The sequence below is a fragment of the Oncorhynchus masou genome, chromosome 24 (assembly GCF_036934945.1).
Source record: "Oncorhynchus masou masou isolate Uvic2021 chromosome 24, UVic_Omas_1.1, whole genome shotgun sequence".
Lineage (NCBI taxonomy): Eukaryota > Metazoa > Chordata > Actinopteri > Salmoniformes > Salmonidae > Oncorhynchus > Oncorhynchus masou.
In genome coordinates, this window is record NC_088235.1 from 88,076,638 (window position 1) to 88,103,218 (window position 26,581).

General features: G+C 42.0%; 2 protein-coding genes across 3 annotated transcripts in view; one reads left to right on the forward strand and one right to left on the reverse strand.

Annotated features, from left to right (window-relative positions):
- The window catches only part of s100p (S100 calcium binding protein P), a 28,456-nt gene extending 23,242 nt beyond the window's left edge, over window positions 1–5,214 (forward strand). For both annotated transcript variants that reach the window (XM_064935446.1, XM_064935447.1), the window contains exons 4-5: window positions 400–595; window positions 1,086–5,214. In XM_064935446.1, the coding sequence (XP_064791518.1) occupies window positions 400–595; window positions 1,086–1,370 (481 nt within the window). In that variant the 3' untranslated portion in view covers window positions 1,371–5,214. The remainder of the gene's footprint in view (window positions 1–399; window positions 596–1,085) is intronic.
- Window positions 5,215–12,735: 7,521 nt separating this feature from the next.
- On the reverse strand, window positions 12,736–25,792 carry LOC135512924 (zinc finger matrin-type protein 3-like). The gene is made up of 7 exons (XM_064935448.1): window positions 25,623–25,792; window positions 22,069–22,167; window positions 21,629–21,921; window positions 19,468–19,608; window positions 18,991–19,160; window positions 16,968–17,068; window positions 12,736–12,953 (listed from the first exon to the last, which is right to left on the reverse strand). Exons 1-7 carry the CDS (start codon window positions 25,735–25,737, stop codon window positions 12,745–12,747), a joined length of 1,128 nt encoding a protein of 375 aa, XP_064791520.1. The 5' UTR covers window positions 25,738–25,792; the 3' UTR covers window positions 12,736–12,744.
- Between the last annotated feature and the right edge of the window lie 789 nt (window positions 25,793–26,581).

Here is a 26,581-nt window from a genome sequence, read left to right on the forward strand (position 1 = left end):
CACCCCTTACAATCTGACTCAGTTACACCAGCTCTGTCAGGAGGAATAGGCCAAAATTCACCCAACTTGTTGTGGGAAGCTTGAGGAAGGCTACCCAAAATGTTAGACCCAAGTTAAACAATTTAAAGACCATGTTACCAAATACTAATTGAGTGTATGTAAAGAAATAACATCTGAAATAAATCATTCTCTGTACTATTATTCTGACATTTCACATTCTTAAAATAAAGTGGTGATCCTAACTGACCTAAGACAGAGAATTTTGACTAGGATTAAATGTCAGGAATTGTGAAAAACAGTTTAAATGTATTTGGCTAAGGTGTATGTAAACTTCCGACTTCAACGGTATATGCAGGTCAGTAACTATTTAAATCTAACCCCTAACCCCATGTCATGTAGTGTGTGGACGGAGGAATCCAGCTGCGCTATTCTCAACTCCACCATCGTGGCGGAGATTAACTGTACCTACAGCTGTGGCTCCGAGTGCTGGAAAAGCTCCAAGTACCCGTGCCTACAGGTGTTTGTCAGTCTCAACACATCTGGGAAGGTTGTCCGACTCTCCCACAACGAGGAGGCACAGGACACCAACCCAAAGGTGAGACAGAGGACATGCTTAAACGTAACATTTCTAATAGTAAGCCTTTATTTCACTGTCCTGTTTCAGCTACAGTAATATATGCCTGGTTTTACAAATTATGTGGTAGCAATGTGCAATCAAATGATTCAACACAAACAGTAAGTACATAATCACTGCTATAAAATATGTATCTACCATGTAAATAGTGTAACAATGAGAAAACAATATGATTTAATTGAACCTAATTCACTACAAATAAATAACTTTATCACAATGCACCACATGAAAATAATTATAATTACGGTAAATGAATGATTCATTGATGATAAATGATTAGGCCTGTATTTAATTGTGAATCTACATTAACTTAAGATGACTCCCCCTCAACACATTACACGAGGAGAGGGGAAATGGAGGAAAAATCCTTGCAGCTGAATAACATTTCTAGAAGTAAAATTTCAAGTCAACTCATCCAAGACTCTTAATGAATCTGTCTTTGTTCTCTTAGTGCTTCTATGTGCCCAAATGTCGTAAGGACTACAACGCGTTGCACACCGTAATCATGAACATCTCAGAGCGTCTGAAAACACAGCAGCAGGTGTTGTGTTACACGGACCCAGGTGAACAGCAGGACAGTGCTCTACTGACACGCATCTATGGCCGAGTGGCAGTGTTCCATTCACTCTTCTGGCCCACCTGCACCCTCATTGGTGGAACCATCATCATTGCCATGGTGAAGCTCACCCAGTACCTGTCCATCATGTGTGAACAGGTGGGCAGGATCAAAAGGTGAGCGACAGGGCACATAGGACAGGGGCCAGACTACAGTAGCAGCACAGCACTGGTCTTCATTCGCTCCCTAGGAACTTTATGAAAACTCTTCATGTTCCATTTGCTCTAAAGAGAGCTGAGTGATAGAGTGACAGGGGATCTGGGGGGTTATATTCCTCACATGATTCCTCTGGTTCTTCTGAGGAAAGCAATATGACTGATGTGTGCTCCCGGCAGCTGTGGCAAGGCAAGTGAAACTCAATGACTTTGGGGCACACAGATTTGGTCCTTTTATGCACATCTACAAGTGGTACAATCATACAAGGTGATTGCTTTAAAGAAGTGGCCAACAATGGACCTGATCTGCCCTTGAACCCAAGTCAGCTTTGGTGATCCATTCACACCGTGACGACAAGGCAGTGACGACAAGGGAGTTTGACCGAGACAAATGTGTCGAAGCCTTCCCCAAAATACATCCAAACTTGGCTCCTCACGGTACTGGTGCTGGGTAGAGGGTTACACAACCCCAGGCGGCTTGGACAAGTCTGGTCCTCTAAGCAAGCTGTTGACTATCTATGTTGTACTCCTGGGTCTGTAGAGACTTCATTCCAAGCTAACAGTTCAAGATCAACACTTTCTTGAAGTATGGTGTAGCAGTAATCACATATCACAATAGGTGTTAGTCACTAGGACGCTTAAGTACAATGCAACTTCCCAGGGCAAGTGGTCAATACAAAATGCCTTAATTTCAGGTCCCAACACTGTGGTAGATTGCTCGGAGTTTCAGAAATTAATTCTACAGGACTTTCTCTGAATGGGGTAAACATACTGTGAGGCCAACTATGTATTCAGGGCCTGGAGCACAAGCCCATAATGGATGTGAGTCATGGTGTGTTTTACCACAAATATTTACAGAATGATGATTGATTGAATACATTCAGACCAAACTAGATAAAAATGTCAATATTTCATACTTGGTTCCATAATCGCTATTATTAGTTTGTTATTATTTTGCTGTCACAATCATCTCATGTTGTCATCAGCAGTTTATCCCATGTCTATAATGTGCTACGCTATTGACTGTTTGACTTGCTTTCTTATCAATTAATGCAAACCAATGTAAATGCAATTTTGTTTTGCATTAATAAATTAAAAGGCAAACTCAGCAATTACAGTACTTCACTGGTTTGGATTTAGTGATTGGGTTGGTCAAAGTAGTTAAAAGGTTCAAGATAGGCATAATAAACTTAGCCTTAGTATAAGAGCAATGTTCATCACCTGTGAAACCAAGTAGAATGTACTTGTATAATGCCTTATTTTATGATTGATAGCGTCTAGGTGAACAATTCATGTCTTTCCTCCCTTAACCCTACAGTCTACTTAATAATGCAGGTCAGCTGATGTTCTTTTGAAGCACAGGTCGGTCCTTGGGATTTACTCTCTCCTCAGCTCAGCAGTATTTCCAGACAGACCATTTGATTTGACCATCCCGGAGAGACGGATTTGCTGTGAATGGTACCTGAAGTGTCTTCAAAGGGCACCTTATTTAAAGTGCAATCAGCTGACTAGCTGTGATGAATCTGTAGTTGGGGAGTAATCAGTCACTGGGCCTGTACGTGCCTTCCACAGGGGGTTGGACCCAACTCTGGTGACAGTAATTCCTCACAAATAGACCCTCTGAAATCTACCTAGCTATGTTGGTCAGAGGGACAATTTTCAGTGTAGTGACTTTAATAGGAATGATTAAGAAAGGGAAATGCAGACTAAGTCTGAGTGCTTGGTGGATTGAGAGGGAGAGAGAATGGTAGTATGTTATAATGTCTTTGACAGGGGATAAATGCCCTGACTGATGCAGACGGTGATATGTTCCCGCTTCTTCTACGAGGGAGAGAGAATGGTAGTAAGGTATAATGACCATGTCATGTCATTTCCTTTTCTTTTCTTTTTTTGTCACGGGACAGACAGTCCTGCTGAGACCCAGACTGTGCTGTGGGGATTATTGAGGCTGTGAAATGAGACACTATTCAAACCAATTTAGACCACATTTTATACTTTCAATCAAAAAGACCCAAAAAATAACAAGAATACAATGCATTCAAGAAGTATTCAGACAATTTGACTTTTTCCACATATTGTTACGTTACAGCCTTATTCTAAAATGTATTAAATAAAACAAATTACTCATCAATCTATACACCATAACCCATAATGAAAAAGCAAAACATGTTTTTTAGACATTTTCGCAATATATAAAACAAAAAAAAAACGTATTTATATAAGTATTCAGACCCTTTGCTAAGAGACTCGAAATTGAGCTCAGGTGCATCCTGTTTCCATTGATCCTCCTTGAGATGTTTCTACAACTTGATTGGAGTCCACCTGTGCTAAATTCAATTGATTGGACATGATTTGGAAAGGCACACACCTGTCTATATAAGGTCCCACAGTTGACAGTGCATGTCAGAGCAAAAACCAAGCCAAGAGGTCGAAGGAATTGTCCGTAGAGCTCAGTGACAGGATTGTGTCGAGGCACAGATCTGAGGAAGGGTACCAAAAAAATCCATAGCATTGAAGGTCCCCAAGAACACTGTGGCCTCCATCATTCTTCAAGACTCTTCCTAGAGCTGGCCGCCCGGCCAAACTGAGCAATCGGGGGAGAAGGGCCTTGGTCAGAGAGGTGACCAAGAACCTGGTGGTCACTCTGACAGAGCTCCAGAGTTCCTCTGTGGAGATGGGAGAACCTTCCAGAAGGATAACCATCTCTGCAGCACTCCACCAATCAGGCCTTTATGGTAGAGTAGCCAGACGGAAGCCCCTCCTCAGTAAAAGGCACATGACAGTACGCTTGGAGTTTGCCAAAAGGCACCTAAAGGACTCTCAGACCATGAGAAACAAGATTTTCTGGTCTGATGAAACCAAGATTGAACTCTATGGCCAGAATGCCAAGCATCACATCTGGAGGAAACCTGGCAGCATCCCTACGGTGATGCATGGTGGTGGCAGCATCATGCTGTGGGTATGTTTTTCAGCGGCAGGGACTGGGAGACTAGTCAGGATCGAGGCAAAGATGAACAGAGCAATGTACAGAGAGATCATTGATGAAAACATGCTCCAGGGTGCTTAGGACCTCTCTCAGGGCCGATGGTTCACCTTCCAACAGGACAACGACCCTAAGCACACAGCCAAGACAATGCAGGAGTGGCTTAGGGATAAGTCTCTGAATGTCCTTGAGTGGCCCAGCCAGACCCCAGACTGAAAATAGCTGTGCAGCGATACTTCCCATCCAACCTGACAGAGGTTGAGAGGATCTGTAGAGAAGAATGGTGTGCCAAGCTTGTAAATGTCATACCCAAGAAGACTCAAGGCTGTAATTGCTCACAAAGGTGCTTCAACAAAGTACTGAGTAAAGGGTCTGAATACTTAAGTAAATTAAATATTTAAGTTTTTAAAATGTTTAATACATCTGCAAAAATGTCTAAAAACCTGTTTTTGCTTTGTCATTATGGTGTATTGTGTGTAGATTGATGAGGGAAACCATCTGATATTTGTACAATAAGGCTGTAACGTAACAAAATGTGGAAAAAGTCAAGGGGTCTGAATATTTCCGAATGCACTGTATATCTACTGTCCAAATTAGGCTCTTTCTGTTAATGATCGTAACATGGCTCTGTCAATTACATATTATCTCAGAAGAGTGAGACTCAAAGGATGCTTTTTGATACCTCTGGTATTTGGCTATATTGAACATTTCTTATATGTCACTGTGAATATGGAGTAACATTCTAGAAGAGGACCAAATGGCTCTTCAGCGCAGTTTGTTTTGTTGCATTGAAACAGATTAAATATCAATACAGATTTTGATGTTATTCCTGCTTGTTCACTTTTCTTTATTTTCTTACTGTAGCTGAAAACAGTGGTGGATAGAGGAGGCTGAAGGGATATGAGGACATGGTATTGAAATAATCCTCATCAGTGGCCATTGTGTCAACTGCCAAGGCCAATGCGAACAACACAGCTCTAGGAAGCTGGAGGAAACTCAGCACTTCCTCTCCTCCCTCCCAATCAGCGGAAGAGAAGTTAAGCCAGTGCGAGACTTGCTTGCAAATGTCCACTTCCTCTGTATTGCCATGGGAACACTGTGTTTACTTGAGCTTTTTTCCTTATCTTTAAATGAACCTGTTTAAAATCCAGAGTGTTATGCACTTACAGGCCAGGGGGGAACTTGCAGGCCAGGGGGGAATTTAACAAAGGGTAGATAGAGGATAGTGGGGAGGGTTCGCATAACAACAACTCATTTCATATTTCTAATGGTACTTCAGCCTAGAGAACAGAATTATCATGAAAACAAGTCCTAGTCTCTCATCCTAAATTGAACATATGGCACTCTCCAAGCTCAGATACAAACCCCTCCACCCCCCTGCATGTCTCTTGGATACAGAGGCCTTGGAGCCTGTTGGTTCCGGCTCTTAATGACTTAGTGTTTGTTTTACAGGACCCACTTTGCCTCTGTGTCTTTCCTTTCACCTTGGTGATCAAAAGTGCCCACAGTTAAACAGAACTAGCCGAGAGGTCACACTATCACCGGCAGCTGTTTGCAGGTCCGTGACTATGTATACAAATGCCTGCTGATGTATTGTCAATTGACCAGTGTAGACTAGTGATGGCCCCCTCCTACAAAGGACTCATCAGACGCATCATGAGGCCTCCATGGAGCTCAACGTGACCATCGGGCACCTCCTGCTGTCCAGACAAGAGTCAGCTATACTTCTTACATAACAATTCACATAGCTAGTTAGATTGCTTATCCATATCTAAAATAATACTGGAAGTAGTTTGGTTGTGAATCCTGCCCATGCATTTAGGACAGTAGTTCTAATATCTGATAAAGAAATTACATTGATGTATTTCCTTTTTATGTTGCACTGACAATATCTCAATAGGCATCCTTGCTCTTTCACCCTCATTCCCCCAACAATCTATATGGTCATTCCCCAACTGGCAACTTTCAGTTTGGGTAAAATCATAAGTATTTTATCTAGATAGTAGATATGAAACATCTCTTTGTCAGGTTCCTGAGGTCACCCTTTGCTTCAGTAGGAAAATATTCTAAACTCTATCAGGGCTTTAATCTGACCAGCTGGCACCAGGCCCAGTACCCTCATGCTCTGTCATTTACTTTCCCTTTAAGAAAAAGTTAAACTCTCAGGAGACTTCAAAAGCATTTTTCAACAAGAGAGAATCATATACATTACTAGGAGGTTGCCTGGAACATCTGGGTATCTGAAACTTAAGTTATCTATCGTTCAGGAGTGATTCATCAGTGGTTTTCCATTATGAGTAGGCTATTAGCCAAACTAAATCCACAAGCAGATGGTGAAATGATATACACAGCCCATGTAGATCATGACAAAAGCTTGTTCCAACCTGATTTCCTGGGAATGCAGGCCCTGTAGTTTGAGGGTTCTTTAGATGGTTGATGGATGACTCTCTATGTAGACAAACACTGGATGGAGAACGATTATGCTTTTGCAGATTTTATGAGGAACTGACCACAGCTCGAGCAGCAATGCATTAACACAACTACTTCCTTTTCTCTTTCAACAAGTAACAAATATCTTACCAATCAGAATAGAGCAAAGTAGTTGCTAGGTAAATAATCAATTAGCACTACAATCCCAAAAAACTGATTCACCACATTATAGAACTAGACAACATTTAGAAAACAATGTATCCCATTAAATATTAATTTCAATCATCCATTCAGAAAACAATCTTTGCCATTCTTTATCTGATCAGTAGAGGGGGTAAAAAACCAAGATATTTGAGGCACATATTTTGGCTTCTAAACAAGTTCAACATTTCACCAGAGATGCTTTACTTTTCTCACTGCTGAGCATTAGAACGGTTATCATGCCTGCAGGGCACACTCTGTAAACCACTATATTAACAGGGATCACAAGTTGGTCAGCTGACCCTGTCATACAATGTGCCCATACACACATTCTCTCACACACATGCACTCCCCAATGCAACTCCCAATCCCCCACCAAGTCTCTCAAGTAAATATATCTGGGCAAATAACAAGTATAACATTTTTTATTAAATAGTTAGCCGATATTGTACAGTGACTAAAATAAGTGTTCCAATAGTTTCTAAAACAACTGTTTTCATTCTGTTATTCTTCAAATATACATACATTCAATGCGTTATACAATTATTTTCTCTAAAGGGAAGTCAATCCAAATGAATTGGTGCCTTAGGATCACATATTGTCCATATTGCACCAGCAGCGATATTTCTTCCTCCAATGGAAATTAAGTCGATTGTTCTGAAGAATCATGTTTGCGCCCAAGGCAGCCATGATATGAAATTGTGTGGCATCAGAAAGGCACTGCAGCTAACACTTATTTTATTCCCTTATCCCTAGATATAGTTTACTATCTCTGACGTTTCTAAAAACCATCTATCTTAGAGAGGTGATATTTCTGAGCAGCAGATACAGATCCAAACTCAGAGCCAGCCATACGTAGCTGAGGAGAGGAGGATATCCATAATGGCCTGAATACACAGAGCTCCATTTGGAGAGTGTTTGTTGTGCCTGTTTGGATCTCCCTGGGGTAAGTTCCCATACCGGGTCACCACTTCCTGATAGAGCGGCAAGCAGATGTGCTGCTGCAGCACTACACTACGCCCAGAAAGGAATGGCTCCTGACTCACGCCACAGAGGACAGAGCAGAGCCTGCACAGCTACAGCTACTAGCACAGCCAACACAGCCTGCACAGCCTAGCATGGATGGATGTGTAGCAGCAGTCAAACACAACTCCACTTACTATAACAGAAATAGGGCATTGAATGAGATATGACTACTCACATTAGACTAATGAATTGCGCTCAGACCCACAATATACACTCTGAGGAACTTCCTTGAAGTTTTGGGAGATACACACTCCCATTTTAAGTGGTATGTTACATCATTGTAAACTAGCATAATATTATGACTTCAAAGGTATCATTATGAAAGTGGTTAATTCAGCTGCTGTGCTAGTTCCAAATAGAAAAGGCTTCCTTGCTCTGGGTGGTTAAATTGAGCGATGAACCAGATGAAGTAGATCACTTCATGTGTAACATGATCAATGCAGCCCAATAAATTACATTGGTTTGAACTCCCAAGAAAAACACAGCCCTGGCTGCAGTCCATCACAAAAGTTATGTTCAGAGGCACTGAATATGTATTAAAGCAGCATTTCAAAAAAGTGGATTTAAGATGACTGGAAGATTACTCTGCATTGTTGGAAAAGGACCCGTAAGTAAGCATTTCACTGTTGTTTACGACACATGTGAAATTTGATTTGAAGAGTAAGAATAGTAGAATCAGGTGCAATTTAGAAATGTGATTGTGCCTCAGGCGTTTTTCTCTTGTTATGTCAGTCACTCAATTAGACATGTTAGCTGACAGTTTTTAGATTGGTAAGTTAGTCTAGCCAGCTATCTAAACTTGTAGTAATCATGGCCTAATACCGACTGGGATGCAGGGCACGTGCCCAGGGGCCCTGAACTCCAAGGGGACCCCATTGATTTTGTTAGTCATTATCACTCAGATATATTAACATGGCACAAGTCATGGCAAAATGTGTAGAATTGCAGGAAATTAGCTTTAAAACAGCAAAACATTCTCTCCACCTCATGGCAAAATGAGTATAATTGTAGTAAACTTGCTTTAAAACTGCAACATTATCTCTACACCCCATGACAAAATGTGTAGAATAGCAGGAAATTAACTTTAAAACTTTTTTTCTCCACCCTCAAGAGGGGGGCCACTAAAATTTGTTGGCATGAGGTAGGGGGGCCCCCAACCAAATCACGCTTAGGGCCCCTAGAGCTGGCCCTGGATGGATCCAACATTAAATGTGATCGACTTCCCTTTAGACCACTCTCTGTAAACATTTGGTATGAATCAGATCGAGACGCATCAATAGAACTTCAACAAATAACATTAATCAAAGCAAATCAGTATAAAAATCCACCATCTCCTCTATAACAACAAGTGCAATACTAATGTAACTCATTCCCATTCAGTACTTTGTGTCCAATATAATGGTCCCATCTCTATCTCTGGAAAATTGGCCTCGTTCCTACACTCCCACTAGTAGGATATTCTGAATAATTAAATATATTTATATTCTAATAATATCATGCACAAATGTAAATTTCACAAACATAATTTATACAGTGAAATATTATAACATAATAATTTGTGTACAAATAAAGTGATGTTGCACATCAGATAACAGTAGATTTTTTTATACAGCTAATTGTCTGTAAAACAAACACTCATAAATAGAAAACGATATAAATCATATAAACCATTTAAAAAATATGTATAATAATAACGATAAAAATACACTTCTTAAATTAAAACAAAGAAACTATGGTCAAGAGCAACAAAAAAGGCTATATTCAAATAGTTTACAAGGGCATTTATGATACAGAAAAGCAAATCATCAGAGGCCCAGTGTAACCCAACGATGAATGCCTCAATTTATTTGTTAATGTGCCAATCAGCAGTTGAAACAATTGTGTTTTCCCGGCCACTGTTTCGGTAAAAACAGAGGAATGGTGCTAAAAAAATGTAATCTCTCTCAAATTCATGGATGTAAATTATAGTTTCAACAATGTTTTGAGGCTAAACAGTGTTTGTTAACATTTACATTGTTTACAAACATTGGAGTAAAACAAGCTTATATGTTGGATTGTGATGGAGTACGAAAGCTAAATTAAGCTCAAGAAGCTAAGTTATATTCTTCAAGAATCAATGGGTACATATAATTATTTGTAAGTCCAAAGATTGATGTAGCAACTGCTGATTGCCCCTTTAAGGGGCAGATATATAGGAATATGAACTCAAGCTTTGGTTGTGGTTCTCATCTGAACAAATTGGGCTTGTATAAAATCCTAAACTCCCTTCGCTCTAAATGAGACAGAATAGAGGCCTTGTGGAAATAACCCTAAGAACACCCAATTAAAAATAGTCCTGCTCTGTATTCTCCTGAGGTACTCTGCTTTCGGAGAGCAGACCTCCCATAGGGAAGTCAGGAGCTACAGCAGCTGGCTTTTATAGCATCCAAGAATAATAAGGGACCCGGACAAAAGGCTGAGTTTACTGGGATGTTCAGGATGCTTGGAATCGTACCAAACCCATGTAAACATGCATAAGGAAAGAGAACAGTCAGTCAGATTTTGTAAATAAATAAAAAAGAATCATTTTTTGTTTGTGCAAAGCCTGCTGGGGGAAATAATTGTCACCGCAATCACAGTACATTCACCTGGACCCGGTTTCCCAAAAGCATCTTAAGACTAAGTTCATCGTTTGAACCATAGGATCCTACTGTAGTCACATCCCTGTAGTTCTCTATAAACGATAGACAATAAGATGTCTTTTGGGAAACTGCCTCCTGGTCTGGTAGAAGTATGGAATATAACTTTTCTTTCCTCTACTACAAATGCACTACATGACCAAAAGTATGTGGACACCTGCTCGTCGAACATCTCATTCCAAAATCATGGGCATCAATATGTTGGACGATTAGGCCTGGCTCGCAGTCTGTGTTCCAATTCATCCCAAAGGTGTTCAATGGAATTGAGGTCAGGGCTCTGTGGAGGTCAGTCAAGTTCTTCCACATTGATTTTGACAAACCATTTCTGTATGGCCTTGCTTTGTGCACGGGAGCATTGTCATGCTGAAACAAAAAAGGGCCTTCCCCAAACTATTGCCACAAAGTTGGAAGCACAGAATCGTCTCTAACATCATACTATGCTGTAGCGTTAAGATTTCCCTTCCCTAGAACTAAGGGGACTAGCCCGGACCATGATAAACAGCTCCAGACCATATTTCCTCCTCCCACCAAACTTCACAGTTGGCACTATGCATCGGCATCTGCCAAACCCAGATTCGTCCGTCGGACTGCCAGATGGTGAAGCGTGATTCATCACTCCAGAGAACGTGTTTTCACTGCTCCAAAGTCCAATGGCGGCGAGCTTTACGCCACTCCAGCCGACGCTTGGCATTGCGCATGATGATCTTAGGCTTGTTTGCAGCTGATCGGCCATGGAAACCAATTTCATGAAGCTCTCGACAAACAGTTATTGTTCTCGCATTGCAGTTTGAAACTTCATAGTGTGTTGCAAACAAGGACAGACGATTTTTTACGCGCTACGAGCCTCAGCACTTTCCGGTACCGTTCTGTGAGTTTGTATGGCCTACCACTTCACGGTTGAGTTTTTGTGGCTCCTAGACGTTTCCACTTCACAATAACAGCACTTGCAGATGACCGGGGCAGCTCAAGCAGGGCAGAAACTTGACGAACTGACTTGTTGGTAAGGTGGCATCCTATGAAGTCACTGAGTTCTTCAGTAAGGGCATTCTACTGTCAATGTTTTTCTATGGAGATGGCAGTGTGCTTGATTTTATACACCTGTCAGCAATGGGTGTGGCTGCAATAGCAGAATCCACTAAATTGAAGGGATGTCCACATACTGTAGTGTAGAGATGTCCAGCTACTGAAACTCAGGTAATAACTAGGGCTGTGACAATACCAGTATAGTGATATTTTTTCAGTGGCAAACATGATAACACAAAGCAGACCAAACTCTTTGGTCATTTAAAAACCTGCCGTAAATAAAATATTATGTGCTATAGCTTGGAAATAAATACATGTGACTCTGGTTGACAACATAATGATGTTTGTTTCCAACAATAGGGTTGTTTTCCTAAAGAGGTTTAACCCACTTCATTTTTAGTTTCCTTGCCAAGCTATTAACAAGTATCGCAATACTGGTATTGTCCCTGGCCCTAGTCATAACAAGGTTTAAACCGGGGGAAAGAAAACCGATTGTGAGATAAAATCTTCACCAATATACCCCACAGTATGGTGGGTTCTTCATGTAGGCCTACTATGGGTCAAATTCAGCGTGAAATATGGACAAATCCCTGGTTTCATCTGAGATGCAAAATGCATGGTAATCACACACAGGCTTGGGTCAGTACAGGCAAACAGAATCAAGCAAGAGTGAAACATCCACAAGTGTACCAGCAGGTGGACATTCTGTGCACACCTTAAAAGATTTCTAGAAATGTCATTCAAATATGTACACTACATTAACAAACTAAAACAGGAACAGAAGATCAATAACTTATACACATTAAGGAAAAGAGTGGAAGAGTGGTTTATGTATATAAATTACATAAATGTACCCTCCTCTTCCACACATTTTAGTTTGCTGCAGAACATAGTCTCTACCCATTCTACTGGCCTCTAGCGTACAGTGCATGATGAAGATAGTCGTTGTCTCCCCCTCCCTCACCCCCTCTCCTCCCCTGTGCTGCGGCACTGCCCTCCTAAGTGTAGCCCAGATTCTCCATCTCGCTGCGGTAGCGCTGCTCCGACACCTTGCTCTTGTGCTGTTTGCTCTCCAGGTGAAGGCGGAAGTCGGCCTCCTCGCTGGCCCCAGAATTGCACATGGAGCAGTAGAACTGGCCGCTGGGCGTCACACACATGGCCAGGTCCCTGGGGATCCTCTGCCTGGGCCGGGGGTTGTAGTAGGGGCCTGGGACACACACCAAGACATACACACCATCAGAGAAATGAGCTCATTAAAGGAGTGAGCTCCTTATTAAAATGATGGAGAGTGAGTGAGCTGCTGCTCACCAGTGAACACAATTCCAGAAGGATGCCAGGTGCTACAGGGGATGGAAGGCTGGTTGTGCATAAATAGGAGAAGCTTTCCACTGCCATGGTCATATGAATGTTACAAGAAGAAATACAAATGTGTCCCTCATAGAGTACCACAGTATGAGTCATAATACCCATAAAATCTTGCGGTCAAATCCAATTGTTTTCCACCATTCATTTTCTCATTTTAGAAACACTTATAATAAGGGCTGTGTTTTGTGTAGGCTTACGCTGGCGTGATGTTTTGAAATCTCTCTAGGACAAGGTGACTTTTATCAATATTTGCCTGTATTTACCCCTCAAAAATGAAATTATATTTAGCTGCTAAGATGGCTATCATAAAGAACTACAAATGCCATGATGATGTGGACGAGAATGCCCAATCGAGGCAAAGGTAAGAATCTCTGGATTAACTATCTAATGTTAGTTAAATGTAGTAATGAATAAATAGGCTACATTTCTTTAATGGACAATTCTGTGAACTGTCTTGTGCAAGTTTTAAATTGACACAATACCTGTTAGCAAAGTATTCAGCTGGAGATGACGTGCAGGAGCTTGCAGGGATTTGTAGTTTTGCATGTCTAATTTGATGCTAATTAGCCATTTCGAATCTGAGAGTAAACAGCCAAATATACTGATAAAAGTCACCTTGTCCAAGAGAGATTTACATGGTTATCAAAACATCATGCCAGGTTAAGCCTACAGACAACACATTCCTTATTTGAAGTGTTTCTAAAATCCCCTATTGGAAAAATGAATGGTGGAAAAACGATTGGAACTTATTCCCTGTTTGACCACTAGGTTTTTGGGGTATTATGACACCTCCACTGTGGTGCTCTCTTAGGAGAAGGGATGTATGTTGGATAGAGAATACATGCTCTGCTGTATCTGCGTGTATGTCTGGAGGGAACCATCACAGGCCTTTGCAGAGTAACTCCGATAGACAAACTACATTTTCTCTCTGAGAGAGTTTTAAACAACTCTATTTCTGGAATTGTCCATAAAGGACATTTAAATCAGCAAAGTCTCTGAGCCCTGAGGGGAGGCAAGGGAAGGGAGGAGAGGGGGTGCAGTTGTGTCCTATGATTCATCCAGAGGGAGCAGGCCATGGTGGAAGGTATGTGGAGTGGGGGATCGGAAGAGGATACTGGGCTGGACAATAGACAGTGAGGGGTCTGTCTAATGGACTCTCGTCACCTGAGCAGGCTGTGTGACGTCTGTGGGGCAGCAGAGCTGACGTGGGTTGCTGTATCGGTTTACATATCCAAAGCCCTGGTGCCGGGCCTGTGCTTAGTGAGTTCACACTGATTGACCAGCCTCAGCCAACCCCTTAACTATCTTAAAGAGTATTTCCCCTTCAAAGGTGGTGATGAGAGGCGGCTGTTCACTGCTGCTATGACCATGGAGAAGAAAACAATAGCCTCCACCAACTGTCAAAAGCTTCATTGGAATCAATAAATAGGAAATGGGCAACCACCTCTGCTCTCAAACATACAGTAAAGTATACATTCTCAAGACTAGGAATATCCCTGAATCATCTGATCTTTATGAGCCGTTCTGGCTCGGTCAAGCCTTACTTACGTTACTTACATCTGATCTTTATGAGCCGTTCTGGCTCGGTCAAGCCTTACTTACGTTACTTACATCTGATCTTTATGAGCCGTTCTGGCTCGGTCAAGCCTTACTTACGTTACTTACATCTGATCTTTATGAGCCGTTCTGGCTCGGTCAAGCCTTACTTACTTTACTTACATCTGATCTTTATGAGCCGTTCTGGCTCGGTCAAGCCTTACTTACGTTACTTACATCTGATCTTTATGAGCCGTTCTGGCTCGGTCAAGCCTTACTTACGTTACTTACATCTCATCTTTATGAGCCGTTCTGGCTCGGTCAAGCCTTACTTACGTTACTTACATCTGATCTTTATGAGCCGTTCTGGCTCGGTCAAGCCTTACTTACTTTACTTACATCTGATCTTTATGAGACGTTCTGGCTCGGTCAAGCCTTACTTACTTTACTTACATCTGAACTTTATGAGCTGTTCTGGCTCGGTCAAGCCTTACTTACTTTACTTACATCTGATCTTTATGAGCCGTTCTGGCTCGGTCAAGCCTTACTTACTTTACTTACATCTGATCTTTATGAGCCGTTCTGGCTCGGTCAAGCCTTACTTACTTTACTTACATCTGATCTTTATGAGCCGTTCTGGCTCGGTCAAGCCTTACTTACGTTACTTACATCTGATCTTTATGAGCCGTTCTGGCTCGGTCAAGCCTTACTTACTTTACTTACATCTGATCTTTATGAGCCGTTCTGGCTCGGTCAAGCCTTACTTACTTTACTTACATCTGATCTTTATGAGCCATTCTGGCTCGGTCAAGCCTTACTTTACTTACATCTGATCTTTATGAGCCGTTCTGGCTCGGTCAAGCCTTACTTACTTTACTTACATCTGATCTTTATGAGCCGTTCTGGCTCGGTCAAGCCTTACTTACTTTACTTACATCTGATCTATATGAGCCGTTCTGGCTCGGTCAAGCCTTACTTACATCTGATCTTTATGAGCCGTTCTGGCTCGGTCAAGCCTTACTTACTTTACTTACATCTGATCTTTATGAGCCGTTCTGGCTCGGTCAAGCCTTACTTACTTTACTTACATCTGATCTTTATGAGCCGTTCTGGCTCGGTCAAGCCTTACTTACGTTACTTACATCTGATCTTTATGAGCCGTTCTGGCTCGGTCAAGCCTTACTTACTTTACTTACATCTGATCTTTATGAGCCGTTCTGGCTCGGTCAAGCCTTACTTACTTTACTTACATCTGATCTTTATGAGCCGTTCTGGCTCGGTCAAGCCTTACTTACTTTACTTACATCTGATCTTTATGAGCCATTCTGGCTCGGTCAAGCCTTACTTTACTTACATCTGATCTTTATGAGCCGTTCTGGCTCGGTCAAGCCTTACTTACTTTACTTACATCTGATCTTTATGAGCCGTTCTGGCTCGGTCAAGCCTTACTTACTTTACTTACATCTGATCTATATGAGCCGTTCTGGCTCGGTCAAGCCTTACTTACATCTGATCTTTATGAGCCGTTCTGGCTCGGTCAAGCCTTACTTACTTTACTTACATCTGATCTTTATGAGCCGTTCTGGCTCGGTCAAGCCTTACTTACGTTACTTACATCTGATCTTTATGAGCCGTTCTGGCTCGGTCAAGCCTTACTTACTTTACTTACATCTGATCTTTATGAGCCGTTCTGGCTCGGTCAAGCCTTACTTACGTTACTTACATCTGATCTTTATGAGCCGTTCTGGCTCGGTCAAGCCTTACTTACTTTACTTACATCTGATCTTTATGAGCCGTTCTGGCTCGGTCAAGCCTTACTTACGTTACTTACATCTGATCTTTATGAGCCGTTCTGGCTCGGTCAAGCCTTACTTACTTTACTTACATCTGATCTTTATGAGCCGTTCTGGCTCGGTCAAGCCTTACTTACGTTACTTACATCTGATCTTTATGAGCCGTTCTGGCTCGGTCAAGCCTTACTTACGTTACTTACATCTGATCTTTATGAGCCGTTCTGGCTCGGTCAAGCCTTACTTACTTTACTTACATCTGATCTTTATGAGCCGTTCTGGCTCGGTCAAGCCTTACTTACGTTACTTACATCTGATCTTTATGAGCCGTTCTGGCTCGGTCAAGCCTTACTTACTTTACTTACATCTGATCTTTATGAGCCGTTCTGGCTCGGTCAAGCCTTACTTACTTTACTTACATCTGATCTTTACAACAAAATTGTGGATTTATAACAAGTTTTCCCCTGTAAAGTAATTTGCTGTTTGGTCAAACGTTATTACCGGTGTGTCTTTGTTTCAGTGTGCTGTACCTGGCACGGCAATAGGCACCTGTGGGGTCCTACGGTTCTTGATAACCCTGTACTCGCTCCCCTCTTTCCTCGGACGCCTCTGGACACATTCAGTCGAATCTCTGAAAAATTGATGGATCACGTTACTGAGAGCAAAGTCTCCCATATTTAGTTTATAAATCAAACGGCCAACCTAACAATAAAAGTTCATATGATGGACAAAATAATGGAATGCATCTATCACATGCTATGGCATTTTCTCTTTAAACGGAAACATTAAAACATACAGTTGAAGTCAGAAGTTTACATACTCTTTGGTTGGAGCCATTAAAACGGGTTTTTCAACCACTCCACAAATGTCTTGTTAACAAAGTATAGTTTTGGCAAGTCGGTTAGGACATCTACTTTGTGCATGACACAAGTAATTTTTCCCAAAATTGTTTACAGACAAATTATTTCACTGTATCACAATTCCAGTGGGTCAGAAGTGTACATACACTAAGTTGACTGTGCCTTTAAACAGCTTGGAAAATTCTAGAAAATTATGTCATGGGTTTAGAAGCTTCTGATAGGCTAATTGACATAATTTGAGCCAATTGGAGGTGTACCTATGGATGTATGTCAAGGCCTACCTTCAAACTCAGTGCCCCTTTACTTGACATCATGGGAAAATCAAAAGAAATCAGCTAAGATCTCAGAAAAAAAATTGTAGACCTTCACAGGTCTGGTTCATCCTTGGGAGCAACTTCCAAATGCCTAACCATGTTCATCTGTACAAACAATAGCACGCAAGTATAAACACCATGGGACCACGCAGTCTTCATACTGCTCAGGAAGGAGATGCGTTCTGTCTCCTAGAGATGAACGTGCTTCAATGCAAATCAATTCCAGAACAACAGCAAAGGACCTTGTGAAGATGCTGGAGGAAACAGGTACAAAAGTATCTATATCCACAGTAAAACAAGTCCTATATCGACATAACCTGAAAGGCCGCTCAGCAAGGAAGAAGCCACTGCTCCAAAACCGACATAAAAAAGCCAGACTTCGGTTTGCAACTGCACATGGGGACAAAGATTGTACTTTTTGGAGAAATGTCCTCTGGTCTGATGAAGCAAAAATAGAACTGTTAGGCCATAATGACCATTGTTATGTTTGGAGGAAAAGGGGGACGCTTGCAAGCCAAAGAACACCATCCCAATCGTGAAGCACGGGGTGGCAGCATCATGTTGTAGGGGTGCTTTGCTGCAGGAGGGACTGGTGCACTTCACAAAATAGATGGCGTCATGAGGGAGGAAAATTATGTGGATGGAAAATTATGTGGATATATTGAAGCAACATCTCAGGACATCAGTCAGGAAGTTAAAGCTTGGTCGCAAATGGGTCTTTCAAATGAACAATGACCCGAAGCATACTTCCAAAGTTGTGGCAAAATGGTTTAAGGACAACAAAGTCAAGGTATTGGAGTGGCCATCACAAAGCCCTGACCTCAATCCCATAGAAAATGTGTAGGCAGATCTGAAAAAGCGTGTGCGAGCAAGGAGGCCTACAAACCTGACTCAGTTACACCAGCTCTGTCAGGAGGAATGGGCCAAAATTCACCCAACTTATTATGGGAAGCTGTTGGAAGGCTACCACAAACATTTTTGACCCAAGTTAAACAATTAAAGGCAATGCTAATTGAGTGTATGTAAACTTCTGACCCACTGGGAATGTGATGAAAGAAACAAAAGCTGAAATAAATCAATCTCTCTACTATTCTGACATTTCACATTCTGAAAATAAAGTGGTGATCCTAACTGATCTAAGACAGGGAATTTTTACAAGGATTAAACGTCAGGAATTTTGAAAAACTGAGTTTAGATGTATTTGGCTAAGGTGTACGTAAACTTCCGACTTCAACTGTATCTGGGTTAAATTTCCTAACAAGGCTGAAGGGGCAGGATTTCTATGTTTAAGTATGGTTTTATTAGCCATGCGCATGTTGCATCTGGTGTTTGTCTTCCTGCTGTTGGGTGGGGAACCAGTAGTGACACCACAGACTCACAGGATGCTACTGCTTTGCTGGGCCTCAGCCAGCCGCAGTCTCTTGGCATGGTTCTTGCCCTGGTAGTGTGCCTGAGCCACGGCAGGGGAGCTGAACGAGGCATCACACAGCTTGCAGTAGTCGTTCTCCGTGGCTAAGATCACCCTGCTGGCACCCATGAATGACACCGGCTGAACAAAGAAAGAAAGAGTGAGTTTTTAAAAAAGGGCTCTTCTTTTCACCAGCCTAAATGATACTCCAGCCAGTTCAAAGCTACATACAGTATCAAAAGAGTTAAAACATACAGTGCTGACAGTTTTCTACAAACCATCATGTTGTTTCTTTTGAGCCGATTCTATTTGATTGCAGTTCTCCAGATCAACAACAGAGATCCAAACCGTGAATGTGCTGAAAATTCACAGAACTTGGACTTGTTCATACAGAATTATAGTTTCCTGAACAATAACACATTCATTGTGTGCCAACGCCAAGCTTTACCTGTTTGGGAGTTGCACTGACAGTTGGTGGAGTCATGAGGAGCTGCTGGGAAAGTGGCTCTATTACCTCTGGAATCCTGATGGCAGGTGGCTGCTGGCTGCCTGCATAGAAATTTCTCAGCTTCTTACTGTGGTTCTTTCCCTGGAAAAGAGACAACGGATGATTCAATCACACAGCTCAGTCCACTCATTGCACTTAGCGTCATATTGCGAATTATGAGCATCATCACCATCATCAGTGAGCACAACTGTTAGGGTTTACATTTTACACTTACATTCATGAGGGGATATCAGTTTTGGCTGATATGCCAAATAAACAAACATTGACATTTCATGTTTGACACAATGTAGTTGATGCATGATGAGAAGCATTTGCAGACATCAAAACATACAGTTGAAGTTGGAAGTTTACATACACCTTAGCCAAATACATTTAAACTGTTTTTCACAATTCCTGACATTTAATCCTCGTAAAAATTATCGGTCTTAGGTCAGTTAGGATCACCACTTTATTTTAAGAATGTGAAATGTCAGAATAATAGTAGAGAGATTGATTTATTTCAGCTTTTGTTGCTTTCATCACATTCATCACATTCCCAGTGGGTCAGAAGTTTACATAAACAATTAAAGGCAATGCTAATTGAGTGTAACTTGGGTCAAAAATGTTTGGGGTAGCCTTCCAACAGCTTCCCATAATAAGTTGGGTGAATTTTGGCCCATTCCTCCTGACAAAGCTGGTGTAACTGAGTCAGGTTTGTAGGCCTCCTTGCTCGCACAAACTTTTTCAGATCTGCCTACACATTTTCTATGGAATTGAGGTCAGGGTTTTGTGCCACTCCAATACCTTGACTTTGTTGTCCTTAAGCCATTTTGCCACAACTTTGGAAGTATGCTTGGGGTCATTGTCCATTTGAAAGATCCATTTGCAACCAAGCTTTAACTTCCTGACGGAAGTCTTGAGATGTTGCTTCAATATATCCACATAATTTTCCTTCCTCATGACGCCATCCATTATGTGAAGTGCACCAGTCCCTCCTGTAGCAAAGCACCCCCACAACATGATTTTGACACCCCCGTGCTTCACAGTTGGGATGGTGTTCTTCGGCTTGCAAGCATCACCCTTTTCCCTCCAAACATAATGATGGCCATTATGGCAAAACAGTTATATTTTTGTTTCATCAGACCAGAGGACATTTCTCCAACAAGTACGATCTTTGTCCCCATGTGCAGTTGCAAACTGAAGTTTGGCTTTTTTTGGTGGTTTTGGAGCAGTGGCTTCTTCCTTGCTGAGTGACCTTTCAGGTTATATTGATTTTGGACTAGTTTTTACTGTGGATATAGACTTTTGCACCTATTTCCTCCAGCATCTTCACAAGGTCCTTTTCTGTTGTTCTGGGATTGATTTGCACTTTGCTCACCGAAGTACGTTCATCTCTAGGAGACAGAACACGTCTCCTTCCTGAGCGGTATGACGGCTGCATGGTCCCATGGTGTTTATACTTGCGTACTATTGTTTGTACAGATGAACATGGTACCTTCAGGCTTTTGGAAATTGCTCCCAAGGATGAACCAGACTTGTGGAGGTCTACAATTTTTTCTGAGGTCTTGGCTGATTTCTTTTGATTTTCCCATGATGTTTATTTTATTTCACCTTTATTTAACCAGGTAGGCAAGCAAAGAGGCACTGAGCAAAGAGGCACTGAGTTTGAAGGTAGGCCTTGAAATACATCCACAGGTGCACCTCCAATTGACTCAAATGATGATCAGAAGCTTCTAAAGCCATAACATAATTTACGGTAATTTTCCAAGCTGTTTAAAGTCACAGTCAACTTAGTGTATGTATACTTCTGACCCACTGGCATTGTGGTATAGTGAATTATTAGTGAAATAATATGTCTGTAAACAATTGTTGGAAAAATTACTTGTGTCATGCACAAAGTAGATGTCCTAACCGACTTGCCAAAACTATTGTTTGTTAATAAGAAATTTGTGGAGTGGTTGAAAAACTAGTTTTAATGAATCCAACCTAAGTGTATGTAAACTTCTGACTTCAACTGTATGTGTTGGGGTAGGCCTACAAGTAAACTACCGCATATAGACAGAGACAGCCTGCTGGTGGATGAGATTACGGTACAAGCTACATGTCCAGTAAACCAGCTCACCTGGTAGTGGGCCTGTGCCTGCTGAGCAGAGTTGAGGGTGACGTTGCACAGTTTGCAGTACAGAGGCTTACACAGCTCCTCCAAGGTAGCGTCCTGGTCTGTGGCCCCAATCTGAGCATCTTTCTCCTGGGGCCTGCTGTTGAGGGTCGCCTGGGCAGTGGGAGGTGGGACAGGGCAGGGGGGCCCCTGCACCAGCTGGAGGTGAGTGGGAGGTTTGGCAGACAGAGGACAGGAGAGGGGGAAACGGTGTGGATCCGGGGTCACTACTACTGGTGGAGGGGGTCCGAGGGTCTGTGGAGGGGGTCCAAGGGTCTGTGGAGGGGGTCCGAGGGTCTGTGGAGGGGGTCCGAGGGTCTGTGGAGGGGGTCCGAGGGTTTGTGGAGGGAGTCCGAGGGTCTGTGGAGGGGGTCCGAGGGTCTGTGGAGGGGGTCCAAGGGTATGTGGAGGGGGTCCAAGGGTATGTGTAGGAGGCATTGGCTGGAACAGTGGCTGCTGCTGGCCAAATAGGCTCAGTGAAGGCTTCAGCATAGACTCTGGTCCTGAGGGCCAATGCAATGATTGCAAAGCATTAGAATCAATCATATACTTTAAAATTTAGGATAGGCATGTAATGGTTATATAACATTTGGAGGATGCAATAACTATAGTAATCAACTGTGTTCATTTCTCCCTGGGGAAACAGACACTAACAGATACAACAATAGTGGGTTTCACAGCTCTGCTCCTTGCGACAATAAGTTCCTCAAGCATTTCTTGATATGCCGCTGATTCAAACAGACCATTGCCTACTTGACTGGGTACATTTCAGGCACTCATGTGTGGCCAAATTTTTTCTGCATATAAGGGTGGGGGTTGGGTCAGCAGCTGCGCTCATGTCTGATGTTTCCACTGTATCAACTCCGATTGGAGACCCAACAACAGTGATTCATAGACCTAAAATAACAGTGTAGGATGTTTTGGATTCCAGCAGCCATGCAGTGACACCAAGTGAATGGCATGCTTAAAATGGAACTTTCCGATAACAACAAACCAAAGGATGCTCCGGCAATTGTAGGTCTTGAACGTGTACATCAATGTTAATCTGATAAATGTCATAATGTAGCCTTAACACCTAATAATACTTCAATATGAGTGTGAATATAAGAATTCAAGAAAATTGCTCACTTTTTAAATATTTTTTCTGGGTATTGCAATGAAGTAGAAAAAAACACTAATCTGCTTAGCCTTAAAACGCAGTAGGCTGTATAACTGCTATTATTTCCCCTTGCGGAGTAATGAGGAGACAAACTTGAATCACATGTTCACTGGAGAATATAGCCTAATCCCAAAAATAGTCCCAGGAACCTACATTGTCATAGCCCAAGGTCAGAGTCGAAGTCCTCTTTTCTCATCTTGGGTACATAACACCCCCTCCTGAGGCTTAACCCTGGGATTTCACATAAAATGTAAGTCCTGGGGATATTAATGAGTAGTCATTGGCCATGTATCAAGAGGGATGGGCTTGGGTCTCTGAGTTGGAGAAAAGTATTTTAAGGAAAGGTCTTCTTGGGTCTTAAAGTGGAGGGTTCTAATTCTTTCATTTGGTATGTGTGCAGAAGAAAGAAAGAACCAAAAACCTTCAAAGGTTGAATAGCCCTTCACAAACTTATAGTTATTTCATGCCTTTTACACTGTGTTCCTCTGCCACATCAATTATGGAGCGAAGAGTATATGCCTCATGTACTGGAATGATGTACATGACTAGTCTTTGAAGGGCGAAAGCTTGAAGGGAACTCATAAAGACTGTCTGTTTAATTCTTATGTTCAATGCCTTGCAGGGACACACGATGGAGACTTGGTTTTAGCATTGAAATCTGTAGAAAAACCCTGAGATTTATGGTATTTTACTAACACTCAGTCATGCAGATAAAACAGATGGTATTGAGGCGTAAATATTTACCCATTAGTTAGCCTAGTTAGAAATGGCAACAAAGCAGTTAGGCTATTGACAGCTAGCCATCTGAAAGCACTCATTACTGCCAGTTCAAGAGAGGGATGGTTGATAATTAGACTATACGCAGAGTTCTCCAATAGGCGGCCCACAGGCCAAATTTATTTTATTTGGCCTGCCAAGCTTTCTGAGAAAATATATATATACTGTACATACTTGTTCTTGGACATATAAGACTGTAAGATCACCAGGAAATGAGCTCAACGTGATTTTAATTTAGGGAATCTGTTTCCCAGTATTCATACACATGAATAGAGAGGCATATGGGCTGAATGCAATTGGGGACTCTGGTAACAGGCTAAAATTAGTGTGTATCATCAATAAACAATGCTAAATTATCAATCTATCAATATATATTTTTACCAATAAAGCTACAGCAAATCAGGATAAAGCACACAATGAGGCTGCTTATCAAACATTTATAACATCACCAAGGATGTAAACCTACCAGACTCAGATATGTCAACCTATTTCAGTGGACAATGCCATTGTATCTCATTACAACAGACAGAGTATGCAATCTATAACTGTTTTAATTACTTAAGACAACATTGCTGGATAACAAGGTTAACTCAAGCCCAGACCCAAGCTGTTATTCATCAGAATTATTATCAGCATCATCACCATCAACTCCATCATCAAGTTCGCTGACGACATGACAGTAGTAGGCCTGATTACCAACAATGATGAGACGGCCTACAGAGAGGAGGTAGGCCCTCTGACGGTGTGGTGCCAGGTAAACAACCTCTCCACCAATATAAGCAAAACAAAGGAGCTGATTGTGGACTTCAGGAGGAACCCGGCTGGGCACACCCCTATCCTCATCAACAGGGCGGCCATCCGCGTCAATTTTCTCGGTGTACACATCTCAGAGGAGCTGAAATGGTCAAACCACACAGACACTGTGGTAAAGAAGGCACAAAAGTAACTCTTCAACATCAGGAGGCTGAGGAAATGTGGCCTGTCCCAGAGGGCCCACACAGTGTTCTACAGAAGCACCATCGGGAGCATACGGTCAGGCTGCATCACAGCCTGGTATGGCAACTCCACCGCCGTTGAATGCAAGGCTCTACAGAGAATTGTACACTCAGCCGAACGCACCATTGGGTGCACACTGCCTGCCCTCCACGACATCTACAACACCAAGTGTCACAGGAAGGCCAAGAAGATCATCAAGGACCTCAGCCACCCGAGCCAGGGCCTGTTCTCCCCGCTTTCATCACTCCCCACTTCCCAAACAGACATTCACCCTGCCCCAACCCCCAATGGACATTTATCATTGTTACAGTTGTAAATATGTATACATTATTATTATAATATTATTGTTTCATTTATGACCTGCACTGTTGGAGCTCGGAGCTTAAGAATTCCACTGTACCCTGCAATTACATATGTGACCCTGTGCATTTGATTAATAAACTAATCTAATCATCATCATCATCATGTGAATAATGTACACACAGCATGTTGTGTCAAGGAGCTTGTGCTATGTATGACAAGAGTTGACAGAATTCTATTTCAAGATTTGGGAACAGAGACAGTCGATAAAGACCATGCTAATCCCTCTAAACAAGCAGACCATAATGTACACCCACTGATCTGACCATTATCACTTTAGTTGGTTTTACATGAAACACATGTCCACCGCATCACACCTTCACTGGAAGAAGCACAGAGGGTGTTGTGGATATAACAAATCAACTAACTTAGGTTCGCATATCTTTGGGGTTGAATTGATCAGAAACCTAATATACCTCTAGTTTCAGATATCATTTCAACATGGCTGTTGTTGGTCGAATCTTTTCAAATCAACGAGTAGGCTCTACCTCAACTAAATGTATTTATATCTGTATAGCCTACTACAACCTATAATACCAAGATGCCGGTTGGATAAACCCCCTTCAATCAGCACTGGTTGTTGCACTGTAGCTGAGGCTGCAAATATGCATCCATCAATTCGCAGTGTCACCGTCGCTGACAGCAATGAATGAGACCTTTTCTTACCTGGTAATCGGGAAAAATAATAGCTGGTATCCCCATAGTTCAAAGGCTGCGAATTTCTGTAATAATCGGCACTCTGATAATAAGCATCTCTATTGTTGACATGTAACGCCATCATTGCATACTGGCCAACTTCGAACCAGCTGAGAATCCAGCAGCCTACCTTGCTTTCACCAGAGAAGAGGAGGGGTGAGTTTTCAGTGTCACGAGCAGAGAGGTGTGGGGGATATACACTATGCGAAAAAATAAATGGCTACATTTTAGTAGACTAAAGCCTATCATAATCAGACCCCCAGACAATAGTAACAACATATGTAAAACATTTAGGAAAAGGTGGGTCTTTGAAAAACATGTTTGTGAGTGTATTCTTCTCTTGTTGGTACAGTCCATGTACTGCATTCAAGCTATGCGACTCTCGGTCAAGCCACGGTCAAGCTATCCGCGTCCGAATTGGTATGCGCCACTACACTACATTTACCGATTTGATATCACACGGAACTCATTGGATCTGGAGGATATATTTGAATGACGTTTTGGTGTCATTGGAATGCCATACTGACAATGCTTTATACTCAGTATAACGGTAGTATGGGCCTTGGTCTTCAATAATCCACAAAGATTGTCAACTCGACTAGTCTAGCCTATTTGATGTGTCCATTTCGCCATTCATGGAGTAGCAGGCGCACAGATTCAGTCGCGGCTAGCTTTATCATTCAATTCCGAGAGTCGGGTAGCTTGACCGCATGGTTTATTGCAATGGCTCATCTTCATAATATCTATACAGTTGAACACTTACAAGCTGAAAAATGCTATCGAAACCAAATGTTCATGCAATAAAACATATATTTTTAAATAACTAACATAGATAATTTTATTAGCTATTTTCTATATTATGGTTTGAGGTTGTAACCTACTCTCGTCAAACTCATCGAAACTCGCGGGACAGCTACTCCTCTAAAACC

Coding starts and splice junctions, on each gene's coding strand:
- LOC135512924 (XM_064935448.1), bottom strand. CDS start 25,737: ATGATGGCGTTACATGTCAACAATAGAGATGCTTATTATCAGAGTGCC. Junction 21,922..22,068: donor TACCCTTGGACCCCCTCCAC/ATACCCTTGGAC, acceptor GACCCCCTCCAC/AGACCCTCGGACCCCCTCCA. Junction 12,954..16,967: donor GGTGCCTATTGCCGTGCCAG/GTACAGCACACT, acceptor TGTGTGTCCCAG/GCCCCTACTACAACCCCCGG.